Raw genomic sequence first — 20,000 nt, forward strand, 5'->3', positions numbered from 1 at the left:
TAGTTATGCCCTTCATTTTAAGGCAAAGACGTCACCAGTATCAGCTTGTGCAAGTTGTAGAGAACCAAAATTAAAAATTTAAGCTTTTGGACAAGTGTAAATACGACAGAAACTTTTTTATGTGGAAACAAGGGATTGGGTATCTTTATTATATAGTGCTAAATATTTGTATATATGTAAGCAGTACAACAGTTGACTACCTTATTCGTTTTATTATTTTGTTTGTGTTTTTTTAGATTAGATCCAAAGAGAAATTGGTAGTTATGTACTATCTGGAACACATGCGCTATATTATATAGGGAAGATGCGGATTTCTCTCAATAGAGAAATGGATTGCAAAGCGTAGTTTGTAATTGGGTTTAGAATATTTAAACTATTGTTTTTTGATGTTTAGGGGGGGGGAAAGGTACCTAGGTTAGGTTTGGTATTTAATATATGCTCTGCTTTACCCCCCCCCCCCCCCCCTAATGTGAAAATATATAGCCGAAAGTTTTTTTCTAAACTGTTATATTTTTATGCTATTTTGTTTTATTTCATTAGCATTTTTTTTTTTTTAAGTAACAATGGGTTTATTTAAAAAAAAAAATTTTTCATTAACCGAAGTTCACTTCTAACGTGTGTTCCAGATAGTACTTAAGTACCAAAAATTTCTGCCGTATACTTCCATGTTAAAAAGTTTGCTTCAATTCCATTGGTTTATTTCTGCGACGCTTCATTTTCCGTTTTCAAAGCTTGTTGACACATCGATACTATTAAAATACTATTTAAATCCTGGAATTGACACTCCGTTTGTACTAACACTATTTTTGGATTTTGCTTCATTTTCTTTTACAAAGCTTATTGACGAATCAGTATTTTGTTATTATCCGTACTTTTATAAAATGTGTTGAATACAAGAAATCATTTATTGTCTTTTGTAATTAAATATTACTTTGAAGGAAGGAGAACTATTTTTTTTTATTTTGATTTTAATACTTTTTTTTCAAGACACGAAAAAAAAAAAAAAAAAAGTCGGACTCCTAGAACACAATGCCATTTCAAATTTTGACTTTTTATTAATATGCTAATATTAAGAGCCAATGCTCCTCCCCCAAAAAAATATCACGAATATTTTTAAAACAGGCTACTTTTTAGAATTAATTAGGTTTTTTAACGTCACAAGCAACTAATATTAGTTAAAATTAGATCGTGGCTGTCAAATATTATTTCTTATCATTTTAAAATTCATAATTAGAAACCAAGATGAACATAAGCTAACATAGCTAAGAACATAGCATGAACATAAGCTAACATAGCTAAGCTAACATAAGCTATGAACATAAGCTAATGGAACATAAGCTATGGATAAACTACCCGTATACTATCCGTATGGGATAGCTCATACTTCGGACACAAAGAACTAATTACGAAAATATAATTAGTTCTGACGGAACGTGGAAAACAACTAGGCAGCTTCACTACACAAATTTTAGCTAGTGTATGCGATTTAAAGCGAAATACTTGTAATTATTTTAGCAGATTTATTATATTTTTTTTTAGATACGGGAATATAATTGGGCATGGTACGCTTTGATGTAACACGGAAAGCGACTAGACAACTTTACTAAATTAGTTTTAGAAATTTTCGGAAGTCTTTTTGACGAAAACACTATTTTTTTGGGGTGAATTCTGCTTATCAGTAGACGCCTAACCATAGTAAATTCCAACTCATACATAAAAAATTAGCGTACTTATATCAGTGGGGTTTCCCCCTTCTTAATGCCTCGCTCTTTACGCTGCAGTTTGACTTTTTGTCCCAATTCTTTAAGAAGGATTCCTGAAACACAAAGATCGTTTAATTAGAGCAACAAGAAGCTTTTTTTAAAAATATTAAAATACTTTAGCGTGAAGAGCGAGGTATTAAGAAGGGGCCAATCCCCCTCATATATGTAATAGTTTCTGTTCGTTTGAAACTTTAATGTTGCTCTTCACTTTCAGTTGATGTTTTATTTTATTAAATACTTTCAGGAAAGAAAGGGACCACTATATATATAACCATTAGGAGGGGAGCTGTCGTTGAAAGTCTGCCTCCCTCACGGGTAACAATTGAAAAGGACAAGGGTGGAGGCAATTGCCACCGCTTGTTTATACAGCTTCCCTCTAGGTTTTTTAAACATGCCTGTTTTTGTTTCTTCAGAAGAAAAAAAAATCGGAAAATCCTTGCTTCCCTACATTTTTGTGAACGTCTCTTACACTTTGAGTTCCTGGCCCCGCCCCTCGCGTAGCGTTAATTCTTGTTGAACTTGAACTGAACCAAAAAAGGGAATGACATACACTAATTGATATCAATTCAATTTTTATTTGGAGATTTCCACTTGGGATTTTGACATCTAATTTGATAAATTTGCTAGACTGAAGTTATGTAATCAACCACAGAGTCACAGAGATCTGTGCCAAAATGACGCATTTCCAACTTGTATGTTGGCTGCGTATCCCAATGAGCTGGAGAAGCGAGAGAAAAAAAGTGCAACATTGACTGTTAACAGATTTAATACGAATCAATCTCCGAGATGGTGAGCCAAGTATGCATATGTGTAAATAAGTGTTTTCAAAACTTTTCCCCGTTGCGACATGCTGCTAGTACCAACAAATTTCCATGTGACTAGGCACGTTCGCAAAATTTTAGGGTGAGCAGTGGTGTCAATTTACAAACATTAGGAGGGGGGGGGGGACAAAATATATTTCATAATATCTAAGGGAGGAGGCAAGTTCGAAAATACGCCCTTCGATTGGAGTTACGCCAGTCGACGTGGAACACCTCCCTTTAGGAAAACTTTTAGATAATAAATCATAACGCAAGACACAGGGTCGTATCCAGGGTGTTTGCTCAGGGGGGGGGGGGGGCACAACAAATCTTTAAAAAACGTATCAAAAATTTATTATATATATATATATATATATATATATATATATATATATATATATATATATATATATATATATATATATATATATATATATATATATATGCATTTTTGCTACGTTTTTACAAGTTGGACAAACATGTCGGCGTGGAAGTGGTTCAATCCCCCCTCCCGAAGCTAATCTTTTTATGAGGCTATTCAATTCACGGCCTGTTTTATTCGTTCTTTATTCGATGGATTTTTTCTATTTAGTCAAAAGCAATATTTGCGCAATTCATGGATATAGCAACACCGCCGCACATGGATTGCCGTAGAGAGAACATGAATCATACCTTCAAAAAGATGTTTAATATGCCACACCGTATGTGACTGGACACTTTTTTAATATGTTGCAATAAAACCTAAGTTTATAAATAATATTAATGAAGGTGTGTCATTCAAATATTTGATTATAACTCACTTCATTTACTCGGGGCTTCTGTGTCTAGGTCCAAAAATGTTGCCATAGTTATTTTACCTTTTATTTTTGAATTTCGCACTAATTATATGTATATTATATGTTATACATATATATTATATGTTATGTATGTATATTGAGGAACACTGCTACTTCCAAAATCCGGATCTCGTAATGAGGAAAAGCTTGTAAACACACTTATGTATGCTTGTGTTAACACCTCTATGATTTTGAGTTAAATATGCCAGTAATTAACATTTTACGTTCATCCTTATGAAAGTGAATCAGTTCATTGCCCATTCTAAGGAATTCTTTGTATCAAAATATTGATGAAATTAACCAGTATGTTTAACACTCAAAAATGAACGAATTCAGTACTTGTAATTCAGGTATTTAATTAAATTACCCGAGGTGTCCTTGGCAGTGGTCCCAAATCAAGATAATGTTGAAGGGAGGGGGGGGGGGCATTTTTGATTTTGCAACATTAAGATACAAAAAAGGTATTTTTAAGAACCTAAGGGGGGGCAATCCCCGTTCAATGTACGTCACTGATTCTTCTGCTCGGCCCAAAAATCATTTTCATTATTAACTATGATCAGTGGCGCCAATTCACGAAAATATAGGGTGCAAAATTTGTTTGTCAAAATATAAGGAGGGGGGGATTTTGTTCTTTTTTTCGATCTTTGTTCATGAAACCTCCCAAAAAGCTTCTTTTCTATGAAAATATTGATAAGGGGTATTTTTTTTTAAATCTAAGGGGGGAGTGGAAATGCGCCCTTCGATTGGCATTACGCCAATTCGATTGGCGTTCCGTTGGCTGGCGGATAAGAAAACAACGGTAGCTCTCTGACAATCTCTTGAGTGTTGCAAACCAAAGATCCCCCAGGGACGAACTTTTCAGAGCAGCATCCTTCTCGAAGAATCGCATGAGCGTCATTTCCTCTCGTTCACGTCTGCTGATACCAGGAACCGTCTCTTGAAGACGAACGAATCAGGACGACTCATTGCGCAGTTCAGGATGAACTGCGCATTTTTTTTTACTGTTCGTTTTTGGTTCGTTTCTTTTTCGACTATTTTGAGAAATTAGTCAAATGATTTTCTGATTGTATTTTCAAGCAGAAATTTCGCATCTCTATTTCTGCCTTTTTTTTTAGCAAACATATTCTATTTAACGGCATTTTCTTCAATACATTCAGCATCACAATAGATGAGAGGGGAAACACCATTAAAGAGGAGTTGGTGGAAAATAGAGCTTTTAGCGAAGAACGCCCCCCCCCCCTTCTCTACCTAGAAGACTAAACAGGTTGTAACATTTTTGGGGAAAATCTGACAACTTTTCGAGAAAATAAACTTATTCAAACGTCCCCTGAAAATTATTTTACAGAATTGCCCCCTTCCCAAAAGGATTAATGTAGGCCCCTTAGGCCCCAGTTTCTTTTCATTCACGATAAACCCAAAAGTGACAGTAATTTTCAATTTTCAACCGAAACAATATGAAACTTAAGCAGCTGTTTTCTGTTTTTTCTCCGTTTTACAGTCAGCCAGAACCGTTCCTAGGGTTGGTGGCGCCCGGGGAAAAATTAATTACAGCACCCCTTCCTAACTCAAAGCCAAATCAAAGTAAAAAATTTGATCAAGAGTAACCCCCCAGCTGTGGTGCCGGGGGGAGCTGACCCGGTTGCTCCTCCATCCCTATTTTGAACGGCTCTGCGGTTCATGGCCGCTGAAAGTTTCTACTTTTGTGTTTTTCCAAATGCTACGAAACATTGCAATTTTAGAAGTTTTTGTCTCACAATAGAAGGGTGCCAGTGACCACAATAGAAGGGTGCCGGTTTTACTTGTACTTGCAGCATGACGAGGCATCTCCCGCCTCACCTGGAATTCCGATGTTTCGGGGGAATTTGTTCAACAGACGCCACTGATCATATTTGTAATTATTTTTAAACTAGGAGAGGGTTCTCGGTCGAAAGCCCAACCGAAAAAATTCAAAATTTTATTTAATGTAGGTCAAAAACAGAATCTTATTCGCTCTCACAAGATTGATAAAAAAAAAAAAATTCTAGGAATTGTTGGGCTATATATGCACTTTATGAAGCATTAAGCATCCCTCTTTATGGTGAATTTCTGTTGGTCCACCTTTAAATTTGAACATACGTATCTGTAACGCAAAATGGCGTTGGTCGATTTTCTTTCTCAGAGACCATCGTTAGTGTCCTCTCTCAGCAGTTTACCGTTCTCTTTAGGTATGGTTTTAATCATATACCTTTTCATTTTTTCCAATGAGGTTTTCAATACATCTATTTATTTTGCATCAATATTGTACATTTTCATACATCTTTTAACCGCTAAACTGTAACCGTTTTGTTGTGGTCTTAACCAAAATACCATAAACCATTTTATATATATATATATATATATATATATATATATATATATATATATATATATATATATATATATATATATATATATATATATATATATATATATATATATATACATGTACATATATATATATAAGCTAAAAGTAAAAACAAGTTCAACAAGTCAAATTACAAACTTCTTTCGTGCAAAAAAAAAACAAAAAACAAAAACATAAAAGGAAGGAGATGAAATTTGAATTCGAGTGCTGTCGGATAAGGAAATTTCAACAGAAGAATTATAAACTGATTCTTCTACGGGTGTACATGGTCATTCTTATGATTTGGATTATTCCTAAATTACTTTATTGGTCAAACCCCACTTAGGTGTTATAATAAGCGCTTTGAATATTTTTTTTAGTTTGTTAAAATGGGCATCAAAGTCCAACTTTTCTCATTTCCAAAATGTCTTGCTTTAATAATTTGTGATCTGATTATGAGGTGAAAATGTATAAAAAATACCACAATTCTCAATAATCAACAACACTTAGAATAAATTACTGGCACCTAGAAAGGAATATTAATTTTATTAGTTTTATTATTATTATTATTTAATTCAAGGAGTATCCTCTCAGATCATTTCCAAAGAGACAAGGGTAGGGGGCATAGACAATATTTTCCAGGAGACTCAAGCATGAAACCATGTTTTTAGGCCAGAGCACTTTTTTCCTAAATGTTACAACAACTTTCAATTTTTCGATCTTCTTCGAGGTCCTCTCCCATAGGCACCCTTGCGACGACCTGCTTAAATGGGGCCAGAACATTTGCTTAAAGGGCCAGTAGATTTGCTTGAGTTATCTTCGTTTACAGCATACCATCCTTCATACATGCCTTCCGTACATACCATACCATACATACCATACATGTCATACATACCATACATACCATACATGCCTTCAGCTCTGCTACAAAGAAGTCAGATTTTTGCCTTGTCTTGAATGCAGTAAATAAAACATAAACATTTCTTTATTTGTCACAGGTCGGTATTAAAATATTATAAACTCGGACAAAGTGATCTGCACCAGCGCTCGCCAACTGAAGAATGTGCATCCCATCTTCTTCACGAACTAACGGAGAAAAACGGAGCCTTTTAACGTCCTTGTGATGTGCCGTGCTGAAAAATAACGGTATGGAATACTTATCACATAAATAGTGTTGATCCAAATATAAATTTAAGCAAAGGGAAGAAGGGGGAGGGATAGAACTAAAAAAATACTGCTCATTAGGAAGAGGCCATTTATTTTTTATTTGAGTAACAAAAAGTCGAAGCAATTACAAAACAGTCGAAACAAATAATGCACTTTAAAATAGCAAGGTCACAACTTTTCAGTATCTCTTTCGCCAAAAAGCAAAACAGACTAATACAATTTGTAAAAAAAAGTTTCTATTTAATACTTGGGACAATTTCTACGAGCAAATTGGATAGAGAGGGTGTTGCGCTCCTGGTTTTGATAATAACTAAAAGCCCTTACATATAAAAACTCTTAGTTCCAAAATTTAGAACCAACTTTCTTCACCTTTTTCTTTAGCAAAATACGCGAAGCCATCAATTAGTTAAGAGATCATTACGCAATTAAAGCATACAAGCTGCATGGGAGATTAGACAGACAACAGAAAGGGTCCTCCAGAGACAACCCTGCTTCAAAAACTAAGCCGATGCCATAATAATTGCCCTCAGCAAACGAGTTGATACCCATAAACCCTTAAAAGGGTTCGGAAACGCATCAAGCGCCACTAACGACGTTCAATTTCCTCAGGAAAGATCAGGTCGGATTGACCCATGGGCCAAATAAGCCACTGACTTAGGGTCCACTTTTCCAAAAGACAAAATAAGGACGTCTGTCGTCCTATTTTTGCCAGAAGACGGATTACGGATGCCTGTTTATTTATTTTTCTTGTTTTGTTTTTTTTTATCAAGGGGTGATCGTGTTTAGATAATGGTCCTAGAAGACTGGGAGAGGGCGCAATCGAACGCAAATTAAAACTTCTAGTGCCCTTTATAAGTGACAATAAAAATTGTAGGGCAACTGGCCCCCCTCCCATGCTGATTTGTTTTCTAAAGTTATTTAATCAAAATTTTGAGATAGCCATTTTGTTCAGTATAGTTGAAAGATCAAATAACAATGTCTTTAGGAATAAAATGACCCCCAGAGGCTGTGGGGAGAGGCCTCTAAGTTATGAACTTTGCCCATTGTTTACGTATAGTATTTGTTATTGGGAAGTATACAGATATGTTTCGGGGGGGGGGGGGGTGATTTTGTGCTTGTGCTGGATTTCCATTGGGAGTATGTAGATTTCCTTGGGGAGGAAAATTTCCGTGGGGGGGGGGGGTGAATGTTCCAGAAAAATCTTAAACTGGGCAGATTTGACAGAATTCCCATACGAAATTATTTTTGATTTTCTTACGTTCTCTTTGCCACCTCAGTTTTGCATGAGAAGATGCTCTGGAGGAAATATCTGTGGGTTATTTTCCACGTGTTTTGATTTCTGGAAAAAAAATCCACGGAAGGGGACATTTCCGGAGTGATCAAGAAACCGATTAAAGATTGGGGTCTTTTTCAAATGAAAGTATTTTAAGGATAATTTTTCAGGCTGAATCGTCCGCAAAAAATTTTACGGGGAGGGGGATTTTCAGCGAGGATAAACTGTCTGGAGGGATCTTGACGGGGAGGGGGTGTACTTTACGTGGATGAAATTTTCACGGATGAATTTCCATGAGGGGGGGGGGGGGAGGATATATTCCATGGAGGGTGAGCCAGAATCATCTGCATTCCTTGAAAAACAAACAGAAATTAAATGAAAAAAAAAAGTTTTTTTAACTGAAAGTAAGGAAGCAGAAATTATTCCGTACATAAAGGGTTACTCCCTTCTTAATACCTACCTTTTTACGCTAAAGTTTGACTGTTCGTTTCAATTTTTTACAGGCAAGTACAGGAGATCAAGAGTCATGTAGTTGATCTATGAAGCTGTTTTAAAAGTGTTACAAGCATCATCGTGAAAAAGAATGCATTGAGAAGAGGGCAATCCTTCACATACAGAATAATTTCTATTTGTTTCGAGTTTTAATCTTGCTCCTTACTTTCAGTTAAAAAAAATTATTTGATTAAATAAAAAAGAAAAGTTTTTTTCAACTGAAATTAAGGAGGAACAAAAAAACTTAAAACAAACAGAAATTATTACGCATGTACATACCTCGCTCTATACGCTTAATTATGACGTTTTGTTATAATTATTTAAGAATGACTCATAAACACAATGGTCGTTTATTTAGAATTAATCAAAAAAACTTGTTGCACAAAATAAGTTTTTCAAAAAAAGTAACGAACTTCGTTAAACCAAAAATGAAAAAAAAAATTGAATCAAATAATCTACCAAGCAATAAATGATACAACTACCACAAATCAGTATCAATAAATAAATGAAACCCAAAATAAACAGAAATTAAAACAAGTCAAACTCAAAACGAGCAGAAGTTAATATGAGTAGGGTTCTAAGCCCTATGCTTTCTAAAAGCCAGAATGTAATTTTTGCTTTACTGAAAAAATTCAAATGAATTTACTAAAAAAAAAATGTATTGTCAGTTGAAAATACATACGCTGTTATTTATTCCTTAAAATCTTAATTAATTTTTGATTTCTTAAAGTTATAAAAGTGAAAACATTTAAAAGAATTTTTTCAGTAAAAAACAAATTGTATTCTGGCTTTTAGAAAGCATAGGGTTTAGAACCCTACTCAGATTAATTTCTGCTCGTTTTGAGTTTGACTTTTAATTTCTGTTTGTTTTGGATTCCATTTATTTATTGATACTGATTTGTGGTAGTTGTATGCTTGGTAGATTATTTGATTCTATTTTGTTAATTTTTGGTTTAATGGAGTTCTTTACTTTTTTTTTTTGAAAAACTTGTTTTGTGCAAAAAGTTTTTTTGATTAATTTCTGTTCGTTTTATATTGACAGTCTTTTTCAAGGAGAAAATCTGAGCCTCTTCTGAAGTTAAACAACCATCCCTTCCACAAAAACCTTGAATACACCCTGGGCATAACTTACAGACCTTGCCCCTAATCTCCGGGGTTTGTTTCAACCCCAAAAGCCTTTTCATATGATATTTAGACTATTTTGAATAGAATGGGTATCTCAAAATTTCTATTAAACGCATTTTGGGACAATAAGACGTGTGTGTAGGGGGGAGGAGATAGCTGCCCTCTGATCACTTTGACTCTTAAAAAGAGCACTAGAGCATATGATTAACAATCCAATGAGCCACCTTCGAAGTTTATATGACCACACTTTCTATCAAAACCCTATATGTCCCCAGGGCATAGCTTACAACCCTTGCCCTGAGGGTTGGGGGGATTTGTTATCCTCGAAGATATAGTTTCCAGACCTTTCTGATAGGCAAAACAAAACAACTTTATCAAAATTTTGATTGGAAGTGTCTGGGGAAATGATAGGCGTGGAGGGTGACATTTGCCCTCTGATCACTTTCGACTAATAAAAAAAGGAACTAGTCCACTCAATTTCCAATCAAATGAGTCTCTTTTGAAGCTTCTACGACAAAACTTTCTATGAAAACCTTATATGCCCCAAGAGCATAACTTGCGACCCTTGTCATGAAGGCTCTAGTGGGAGGATTGTCATCCTCAAAGACATATTTTCCAGGCCTTTCAACTACGTTACAAACGAAACTCAGAGAAGAGAGAAAGTAACAAAATGAAAAATACAATCAAAAAGGGTGAAAAAACGAGGATTTTGTCAGCCAGCGAACCATGAAGAAGACAAAATATAAGCAAATATTTCGACAAGGACCTCCGCCAAGTCTTCCTCAGTTCAAAAAAAAAACAAAAAACATAACAAAAAAAAAAAACGAGAATCTAACCTTTCGAAGTTTCCTGTACAAAGACAGAATAGACACTGAATAAAAAACCAGGCAGGAATCAATGAAAATGAAATTTACCAAGATGATTGTGTAAGGATCTTTCGTCTTGCATTAATTTTGGCTGGTCTAAAATTTAGGTTTTCATTAGATATTCAAATAGGTTCTTTTAAGTTTTTTCGGGTGAAAATATTGATTGAGTCCTTCAAGATTAAACTGTCGTAAATAGGGCTTAATGAAATCTCTCCAGTAGGCTATCTCTATTTATTGCTAAATTTTGGTTCATATATTTTTTTATCTAAATTATCTCCTTAAAAGTTTGTGGTACGCCATTAACAGTTGATATTAAAGTTGCCTCGTCAAACAGAACTAGATGGGTCGGGTTTACAAAAATATGCGAAGCCAATGCCGAATCAAAGTTGTCATTGTTATTTTTTAATCTCAGGGACTTGTCTATTGAAATTTTGTGCTCATGCAAACGTTCACCTAGTTGTTGATGGGTTCTACCAATGTAAAATTTTCCACAAGAACACGGGATTCTGTAGACACCACAACCCAGTACAGGGTCTGTTTTATCCTTTCCTGAGTTAAAAAAATGTTCAACCTTTTGTTCGGTTCTGAAAGAAACAGAGAGATTATGTTTATTTAAAATTTTTCTAAGTTTATCGCCAAGTTTCGGGATGTATGGTAAAACGAAGAAAGTTTTTTCTCAATTGCCGGTGTAACTGAATCAAGGGGGACAAGCTCCCTATTTTGTTCTTTTATCTTTTTTAATCGTCTATCTATTATAATTTCAATGAGTTTGATTGGGTAACCATTGCAAAAAAGAATATTTTTGACATAATTTAGTTCAGAATTTATATGATTACGGGAACAAATTTTTAAAACTCTGTCGACTAAAGAGATTTTTACCCCTGTTTTTACAGAAGGAGGGTGGTGGGAAGAGAAATGTAGATATCGATCATTATGAGTCGGCTTTCTATATATAGAAAATTCAAGACCAGGATTAGTTTTTATAATCAAAACATCTAAGAAAGGCAGCTTACCTGAATCTTCGAGTTCCATTGTGAACTGGAGATTCGAATCATAAGAGTTCAAATGTGCCAAAAAATCTCTTAGAGAGTCTTGTCCATGTTCCCAAATAGAAACGATATCATCAACAAAAAGAAACCAGATGGAGTGTTTTAAGTGGAAACTATTCAAAGCAGACTGTTCTATGAAATCCATGTACAAGTTTGCAAAATAAGGAGACAAGACAGTGCCCATGGATAAGCCCATTATTTGAAGAAAAAATTTGTTTCGGAATTTAAAATACGAGGAGTATTTGTTGCAAAGACGGACAAGGGTCATTATTGTATCAATTTCCAAAGTTTTGTAATCCGACCAAGCTGAATTTTCCTCTAATTTTCTTTGTAAAGCCTGCTCACATTTATGAACATTTTGTTCATTTTGTTACTTTCTCTCTTCTCTGAGTTTCGTTTGTCATGTATAGCCAGTGTGGTCTAAGAATGTATTTGCGTTCAACTACGTTGAAGAAAATGGCCATATCAAAATGTTGATTGGTAATGTTTGGGGAAATTATAGGCATGGGGTGGGGAATTTGCCCCCTCCCGATTACTTTCGGATGTTAAAAAGGGCAATAGCCCTCTGAATTTCCAATCGAAAGAGCTCTTTTTGAAGTTTTTACGACAACACTTTCTATAAGACATTATATGCCCCCAGGGCATAACTTACAACCTTAGCCCTGAGGACTGTGGGGCGTTGTCATACTGAAAAACATAATTTCCGGGCCCTTCAACTACTTTCATCAAAATAGCTGTATCTAAATGTTAATCGGAAGTGTTTGGGGAAATGATGGGAGTTGGGGTGGTCCCGATCCCTTTTGACTATTAATAAGGGCAGTTGCCGTCTCTATTCCCAATTGAATGAGTCCTTTTTTAGGTTTCTAAGACAAAGCTGGCAAAGACCTAATTTCCCGAACTTTCAACTACGATGAAGAAAATGTCAATCTCAAAATTTTGATTGAATGTGTTTGGGGAAATTGTGATCGTGAGAGAGGCGTTAGTTGCCCTCCGACCATTTTCGACTATTAAATAGGGCAGTAGCCCTTTCAATTTCCAATCAAATGGAACCACTTACAACCCTTGCCCTGACGGTTGTGGGGGTGGGGAGGGTTGTCATCCTCAAAGACCTAATTTTCAGAGCTATCAACCACGTTGAATAAAATGAATACCTAAAAATTTTGATTGGTTGTGATTGGGGAAATGATTGGCGTTAAAGGGGGGTTAGTCGTCCTTCAATCACTTTCGACTATTTAAAACGCACTAGCCCTTTCAATTTCCAATCGAATGAGCCCTTTTTGAAGTTTCTACGACATCTCTTTCTATACAAACCTTATATGCCCCAGGGCATAACTTACAGCCCTTGATCTGAGGGCTGTGGGGGGGGGGGGTTGTCATCCTCAACGACATAATTTCCAGAACTTTGAACTACATTGAAAAAATGGCTATCTGAGTCCTTTTTCAAGTTTCTACGACAAAGCCAAGGTAAATTTGGTGGAGGAAAAGAAAACAGTAATGGATACAGCTTTGCAATTTTTAGGTATAACAATCTAGGTATAACCAATTCGGTGTTTGGTCATAAAATGGCTCATAACTTAACATGATATTCACGTGATGGTAAGCAGCAACATTGATTATGTTATAGTAAACCGAAGACTGGCAGGATCAATACAAGACACTAGGGTATATAGGAGTGTTGTTATTGATGCTAAAAGGAAAGATCACCACCTAGTAGTGTCAAGGGCTAATTTAAAGCTGAAATTTTGGGAGAGTAACTACCTCTCAAGAAATTATGATGTTGGTAGACTCCAGGATGAGAATGTTTGAGAAAATTTCCTGGAACAGTTGAATACTAAACTTCAGAGTTTAAAATTTGATAATGTGGAAGATGGTTGGAATAATTTTAGAAAATAATTTGTGAAGTTGCTGAAGGTGTCTTAGGGACAAAGCTAGGACTGCAACTAAAAATATTAGTGAAAAATCTTTATGTTTAGTAGAAAGGAGAAAGGACTTGCACAAGAATTATCTGAGTGATAGATAATAAGAAAACAAAAGGAATGTAAGGAAAGAGAAGAAAGCATTAAAATATGGACTAAGGAGGTATGAAGTGGAGGCAATGGATAAAATTGCCTAGGATCTGGAATATGCAGCTAGAAAGCATAATAGTAAAATATTGTACTTGCATGTTAATAAATTGAGAGGGAGTAGTCAATCCGGACTTGGCCCAGTTAAAGATAGGAACGGGGCCACAATTAGCGATAAGGAAAGAATTAAAGAGAGATGGGTACAACATTTTGAGAATTTGCCAAACCGAGATAGAGTTAAAGTAATAGATATCGAGGAAAATGAAAAAAGTTTGTGATACCTTGGATATGAAGGAAGATTTGTTTTGTGAGGAAGAATTAGCGACAGCACTAAAAGGATTAAAAAATAATAAGACTCCAGGTGCTGATAGGGTTGTAAATGAGTTTCTTAAATATGGTGGCTCTGAGGTTAGAAATAAGTTACTGAAGATTATGAATAAAATTTTGAAAAAGGGGAAGTATCTAACGATTTTACGAAAACCCTAATTAAGCCACTTTATAAGAAAGGTGATAAGAGTGAGTGTGGTAATTATCGAGGCACTAGTCTGGTTTCTGTAGGTAGCAAATTACTTAGTAATATGATACTTTTTAGGTTGAGAGATGCCGTTGACAAAGTTTTAAGAGAAGAACAGCGCGGTTTTAGAAAAGGTAGAGGATGTGTCGCCCAAATTTTCACTCTTAGGTTAATTTTTCAGAAGTGCCTGAGTTGTCAAACACCTATGGTCCTCAGTTTTATAAATTATGAGCAAGCGGTCGATTCTGTTGATAGAAGAGCTTTAGCAAAGGTTTTATCCTTGTAAGCTATACCAGAAAAATACATTAAAGTGATTAGTGCTATGTACGAGAATAACACAACTGCGGTTAAGGCAGGAAATGAGGTTAGCAGCTGGTTTTGTATTAAATCACGAGTTAAGCAGGGTTGTGTTCTATCCTTTATATGGATTATTTTGACGGACTTTGTCTTAAGGAGCACATAAAAGGCAGCGGGAGACCACGGAATCAAATGGGGAGGAAAAGGTCTCCTGGACTTTGATTATGCTAATGATTTAAGCATCCTAGATGAAAGTGTGAACAAAATAAATGAACATTTAGAGGTTTTGTGAGTTCAGGGTGCTAGAATAGGTTTGAAAATTAATGTTAAGAATACAAAGTCACTAAGGCTAGGAATAAGTGAGGATGAAAAGGTGACGTTGGGTAATGAAAAGATTGATTTGATGGACAGCTCCACTTACCTTGGTAGTACTATTAGTAAAGATGGTGGGATCAGTGAAGATGTTAAAAGTAGAATAGCGAAGGCTCAGAGTGTTTTTTTCACAGTTAAAAAAAGTTTGGAAGAATAGGAAGATAAGTCTGCACACCAAGATTAGAATATTAGAAGCTACAGTGACGGCAGTGGTCAAATATGGCTCTGAAGCATGGGCGCTTCGAAAATCGGATGAAGATTTGCTAGATATTTTCCAGAGAAATTGATTAAGGATTGTTCTGGGTACCTGACTGACCACATTTCAAACAATAGACTGTACGAAAAATGTGGCTCAATACCACTCTCTAGGGCTATAATGAAAGAAAGGTTGAGACGGCTAGGGCACGTTGTGCGGATGAAGGATGACATATTGCCGAAAACTATCCTTTTCGGCCAACCATCTACGGTTAAACGGAAAGCAGGTCGTCCTCGTCTGGGGTGAAAGGACGTCATAGAGAAAGATTTAAAGGAAATGGGAACTTCGTGGGAGGGTGGAAAAAGGGAGGCTTTGAATAGTTTGGGATGGAGGAGGAGCGTGCGTAGCTGTGCTGACCTCAGGCGGCTTGGTGCTACGGTGAGTTGTTTGTAGTAGTAGTAGTTTCAACTACGTTGAACAAAATGGCTATCTCAAATTTTAATTGGATGTGTTTGGATAAATGGTGGGCGTGAGAGGGGGGTTAGTCGCCCTCCAATCCCTTTCGACTATTCAAAAGGGCACTAGCCATTTCAATTTCCACTCGAATGAGACCTTTTTCAAGTTTTTACGACAACACTTTCTATGAAAACCTTATATGTCCCCAGGGCATAACTTACAACCGTTGCCCTGAGAGCTGTGCGGGGATGGGGGGCTGTCACCCTCATAGACCTAATTTCCTGATATTTCAACTACGTTGAACAAAATGGCTATCTCGAAATTTTGATTGGATGTGTTTGGGGAAAAGATGGGCGTGAGAGGGGGGTTAGTTGCCCTCCAATCACTTTCGACTATTAAAAAGGGTATTAGCCCTTTGAATATCCAATCGAATGAGCCTTTTTTGAAGTTTATACTACATCACTTTCTAAAAAAAAACATTATGCCCCCATGACGTAACTTACAACCCTTGCCCTGAGGGCTCTGGGGGGAGTGTCCTCCTCGAAAACATAATTTCCATATGCAAATCAACTACGTTGAACAAAATGGCTATCAAAAAATTTTGATTGGATGTGTTCGGGGAAATGGTGGGCATGGAAGGGGTGTTAGTTGCCTTCCATTCACTGTCGACTATTAAAAAATGCACAAGCCCTTCCAATTTCCAATCGAATGAGCCCTTTTCGAAGTTTCTATAACAACTCCTTCGATACAAAGTGCCCTGGTAAAAAAAAACAAAAACATTTCATTGTGCCAACATCGTTCTTTACTTAGGCAGCGCTATTGCGCTGCCTATGATTAGAAGCTATTTATAGTTCCAAAAACAATTTTCGCGTAAAGAGCGGGGTATTGAGGAGGGGACCACCTCCCTCACATACACAATAATTTCTGTTCGTTTTAAGTTTAACGTTGCTCCTTACTTTCAGTTGAAAAAAATTGTTGTTTTTTATTTAATTTCTGATCGTTTTTTAAATAATAATGGGAAATCCAGCTCCGCCTCCAAGGATAATACCTTCTCCCTCTAAAAAAATTCCTCATAAAAAGATTCTTCAACGAAATTCCCCCTCCCCGAAAAGTGTCCGTATACTTCCCAATAGCCAATACCGCATGAAAATAATGGGCAAAGTTCATAGCGTGTACTTCCCCCGGGGGCTGTGGGGGGATCAAGACATAGTTATTAGATCTTTCGACTATGTTGAACAACATGGCTATCTCAAAATTTTGATCAAGAGACTCTGGGAAAAATGGGAGTGGGAGGGGAATAACTGTCCTCCAATATTTTGGTCACTTAAAAAAGGCACTAGAGCTTATAGTTTCCGATCAAATGAGCCCTTTCCCAATCTTCTAGGATAACTGAGTCAATACAATCATCCCTGGGGCAAAAAAAAAAACACCAAAAACTCGCAGATCTTGCATATGGCAAATATGCAGAACTTCCACATTTTTTTAAATAGAATCTTGAAACCCCCTACAGTAAGGTTCTCTAATATGTTGAATCTGATGGCGTGATTCTCATTAAGATTACTTTAGGTCTTGGGGATGTTTCCTTTCTTTTTCAAAAATTGGGCAAATTTTTTCAGGCTTGTAACTTCTGATGGGTAACATTAAAATTGATGAATTTTATATATCTTGAATAAACATCATCTTTTGATATATCCATTGCTACCAAGACTCTGTATTTTAGAGTTTCGGTTACTATTAAACCGCATCGCTCCTTACTTTTCAATGCGCCCGTTTAAAAGTCTTCAAAGAAAAAACATGAACAATAAATAAACTATATAAAGGATATAAACAATAAATAATCTGAATTAAATTTTAAAGTGTTTTTTTTTTAAACTATCTTTTTACGCCTTTTTTTTCAAGGGGTAAATGCCTGAGCCAAAATTCAATTCAGCTTGTTACTGTAGGATTCACTAATATTTTTTAATCTGCTCTTTTAAGGGGATGGCAAGGGGGTGGCTATCTGGGTGTGAATCACTTGGAAATGTGAATATCCACAGAAAAGTATACAGCTTTTGGTCACACAAGAGCTGTAAACTTCCATAGTTGGAGCCCCCTCCTCCTGAAAATAAACACTGGCTAGCACCTTTCATTTTTGAAGTCTTTTGAAGTCTTTTGAAGTCTTTCCATTCATTTTTGCATTAACCGGTAAAATAACATTTAGCCTACACATATTCTGAATAATGTTAAAATATATAATATATTATTTGTATTATATTAAATATATATATTATAATAAATATATATATTTTAATACAATATCATTAAAATATTTTAATATATAATATTAAAAAAATAGTATTTTATTTTGTTAGTTGTATATTAATCATTATGAGTCTTATGGCTCAGCTTTTTACATTCAAAAAGGAAAAGAATTCAACGAAAAGAAATTTGTCATCAGACTAATTTAAACATTTGTTTGTATTTAGTATTACCATATGTACCTTTAATGACACTTAAAATTTTAAAGCCTTAAAAACAGATGTTTGAACAACTAAAATCTCATGTGTGGCTCAAAATCTAAAAAAAACCACAAGGAGGACAAAAGTTAATTTATAGTACATGGTCACAACCCGAATACTAATTTTTTTTTCCTTGTCACATGTTTTCCTTTTTATTTGAATGACACACTTTGTACTCTAAATAATTTATAATTTAAAACTAAATGCAAAATGTACTGGGATCTACTGATGTCAACTAGAATACATGTTTCTAATATGGCGAAAAATAAATCATAGCGAATTATTCACAATTTACAGTTAATTTTCAGCGCATCAAATTCACTGGATATTAATAGTAAGTGGTGTACTATATAAAGCGCATCATCGATACTAATATTAGTAAGACCAGCAAGGCCGCATACAGGATGGGGGGGGGGGCAAGGTTTAACCCGCCCCCTGAAATTTAATGCCATTACTATACAGAAGGTGCCAGTACCATATAGTTTCTACAGACAGGTTTGAACAACAGACCCGAGATTTTTGCCTTGTCGGGCGCATGCAATTCTAATTCTAATAATTTAATACTATTTGGGCAAAACTTTCAATATCTTTTGTCACAGGGAGTTGGGATCTGAGTTATTATACGATTACGCTCTTCTTTTTGTACTTGTAATCCGCTCATAATTAACAGGTTTATTCTTCGATTTGAGTTAGAAAATGAAATTTTAGCATTTTGCTTCTATTTTCAACATGACTACATGACTTTCAACAAAATGACATTTTTTCAACAAAATGGCTACATTCATGGAAGACAAGTCAACTTTTTCCATGATAAATTTATTATTTTGCCTTGTATGGCGCGTGAAATTTCAATTTTACACGAAAACACTGTCAGCTATTTTCGGCGAGAATAGCACATGATTTTTGGGGCTTTATGAACTCTCTTTTATCTATATCTAAATTCAATTATGCCTGTATCTTGAGAAACGAAATAAAATATACAAGTGGAAAAAGTTTTTGCGCGAAAACTTTACTGGAACTTGGCGAAGAGTACCCTGCTCAAGGTAGAGCTGACGAGTTGTACTTCGGGGAGTTGATCGCAAGGGCTTTGCTCTATCAGGAACGAGCTTAGATAACTCCCTTGGTGGAGGGCTATACGTGTACTTGTGGAAAACCAACCTGGACGCCACCTTAAAGCGTTCCTGGATCAACTGTGGGGTTTTAGGTTTCGTGTTGCCAGAGGTTGCTATAGGAACTGCTCGATTTTGAATTTGTTAGAGTGGAGCGATGTGGCTTTTTGGTCCACCAGCGAATAGAGGACATTCATATTCCATAACAAGTCTCATGCACGAAATGAAAAGTGGTAGAATAGACTCATCAGGGAGAAGACTTTTGCATCTTAGGATAACTTCTAACTTCTTGGAGCAAGAGGATCTAATGTTACTGAGATGCTCAGTCCATAAGAGATTCGAAGAGAAATAAACTCCAAGTAGGCGCAGTGTGTCAACTCATTTTATTACCTCTCCTTTGAAGACTTACGCGCCTTAAAAATTAAGAGCTCTTTCGTTTTCGATGCGTTAAAACTTACAAGCCATGCATCTACCCATGCCTCAATTTTTTCCAGGTCAGCCTGAGGCTCCTTGTGGGGTTCATTTGGATCTTTGTCCTTAGCAATTGATTTTTTCGTTGTCGGGTCATCAGCAAAGTATTGAGGTTTCTTCACAAGGTTTTCCCCTAGGTCGTTTATGAACACTAAGAAAAGTGTTGGCCCAAGAATACTTCCATGGGGTACTCCTGATAAGACTGGGTGTTCTTTTGATATGAAGACGTCGAGGACAACTTGCAATGATCGTTGACAAAGGAAGTCAGCAAGCACATTAAAAGTCGACCAT

General features: G+C 35.8%; 2 protein-coding genes across 5 annotated transcripts in view; one reads left to right on the top strand and one right to left on the bottom strand.

Moving 5' to 3' along the window:
- nemy (cytochrome b561 family member no extended memory) overlaps nt 1-912 on the top strand; it is an 89,294-nt gene extending 88,382 nt beyond the window's left edge. For all 3 annotated transcript variants that reach the window (XM_089099132.1, XM_089099133.1, XM_089099131.1), the window contains exon 5: nt 1-912. This exon is cut by the window's left edge and continues 98 nt beyond it. In XM_089099132.1, coding sequence (XP_088955258.1) covers nt 1-74 — 74 coding nt within the window. In that variant the 3' untranslated portion in view covers nt 75-912.
- A 5,798-nt stretch (nt 913-6,710) lies between these two features.
- Nucleotides 6,711-20,000, bottom strand: part of Elp2 (elongator complex protein 2) — a 114,030-nt gene continuing 100,740 nt past the window's right edge. For both annotated transcript variants that reach the window (XM_089099623.1, XM_089099624.1), the window contains exon 13: nt 6,711-6,894. In XM_089099623.1, the coding sequence (XP_088955749.1) occupies nt 6,747-6,894 (148 nt within the window). In that variant the 3' untranslated portion in view covers nt 6,711-6,746. The remainder of the gene's footprint in view (nt 6,895-20,000) is intronic.

This window comes from Artemia sp. Qi Xiang Cuo, chromosome 13 (assembly GCF_049724085.1).
Source record: "Artemia sp. Qi Xiang Cuo chromosome 13, ASM4972408v1, whole genome shotgun sequence".
Lineage (NCBI taxonomy): Eukaryota > Metazoa > Arthropoda > Branchiopoda > Anostraca > Artemiidae > Artemia > Artemia sp. Qi Xiang Cuo.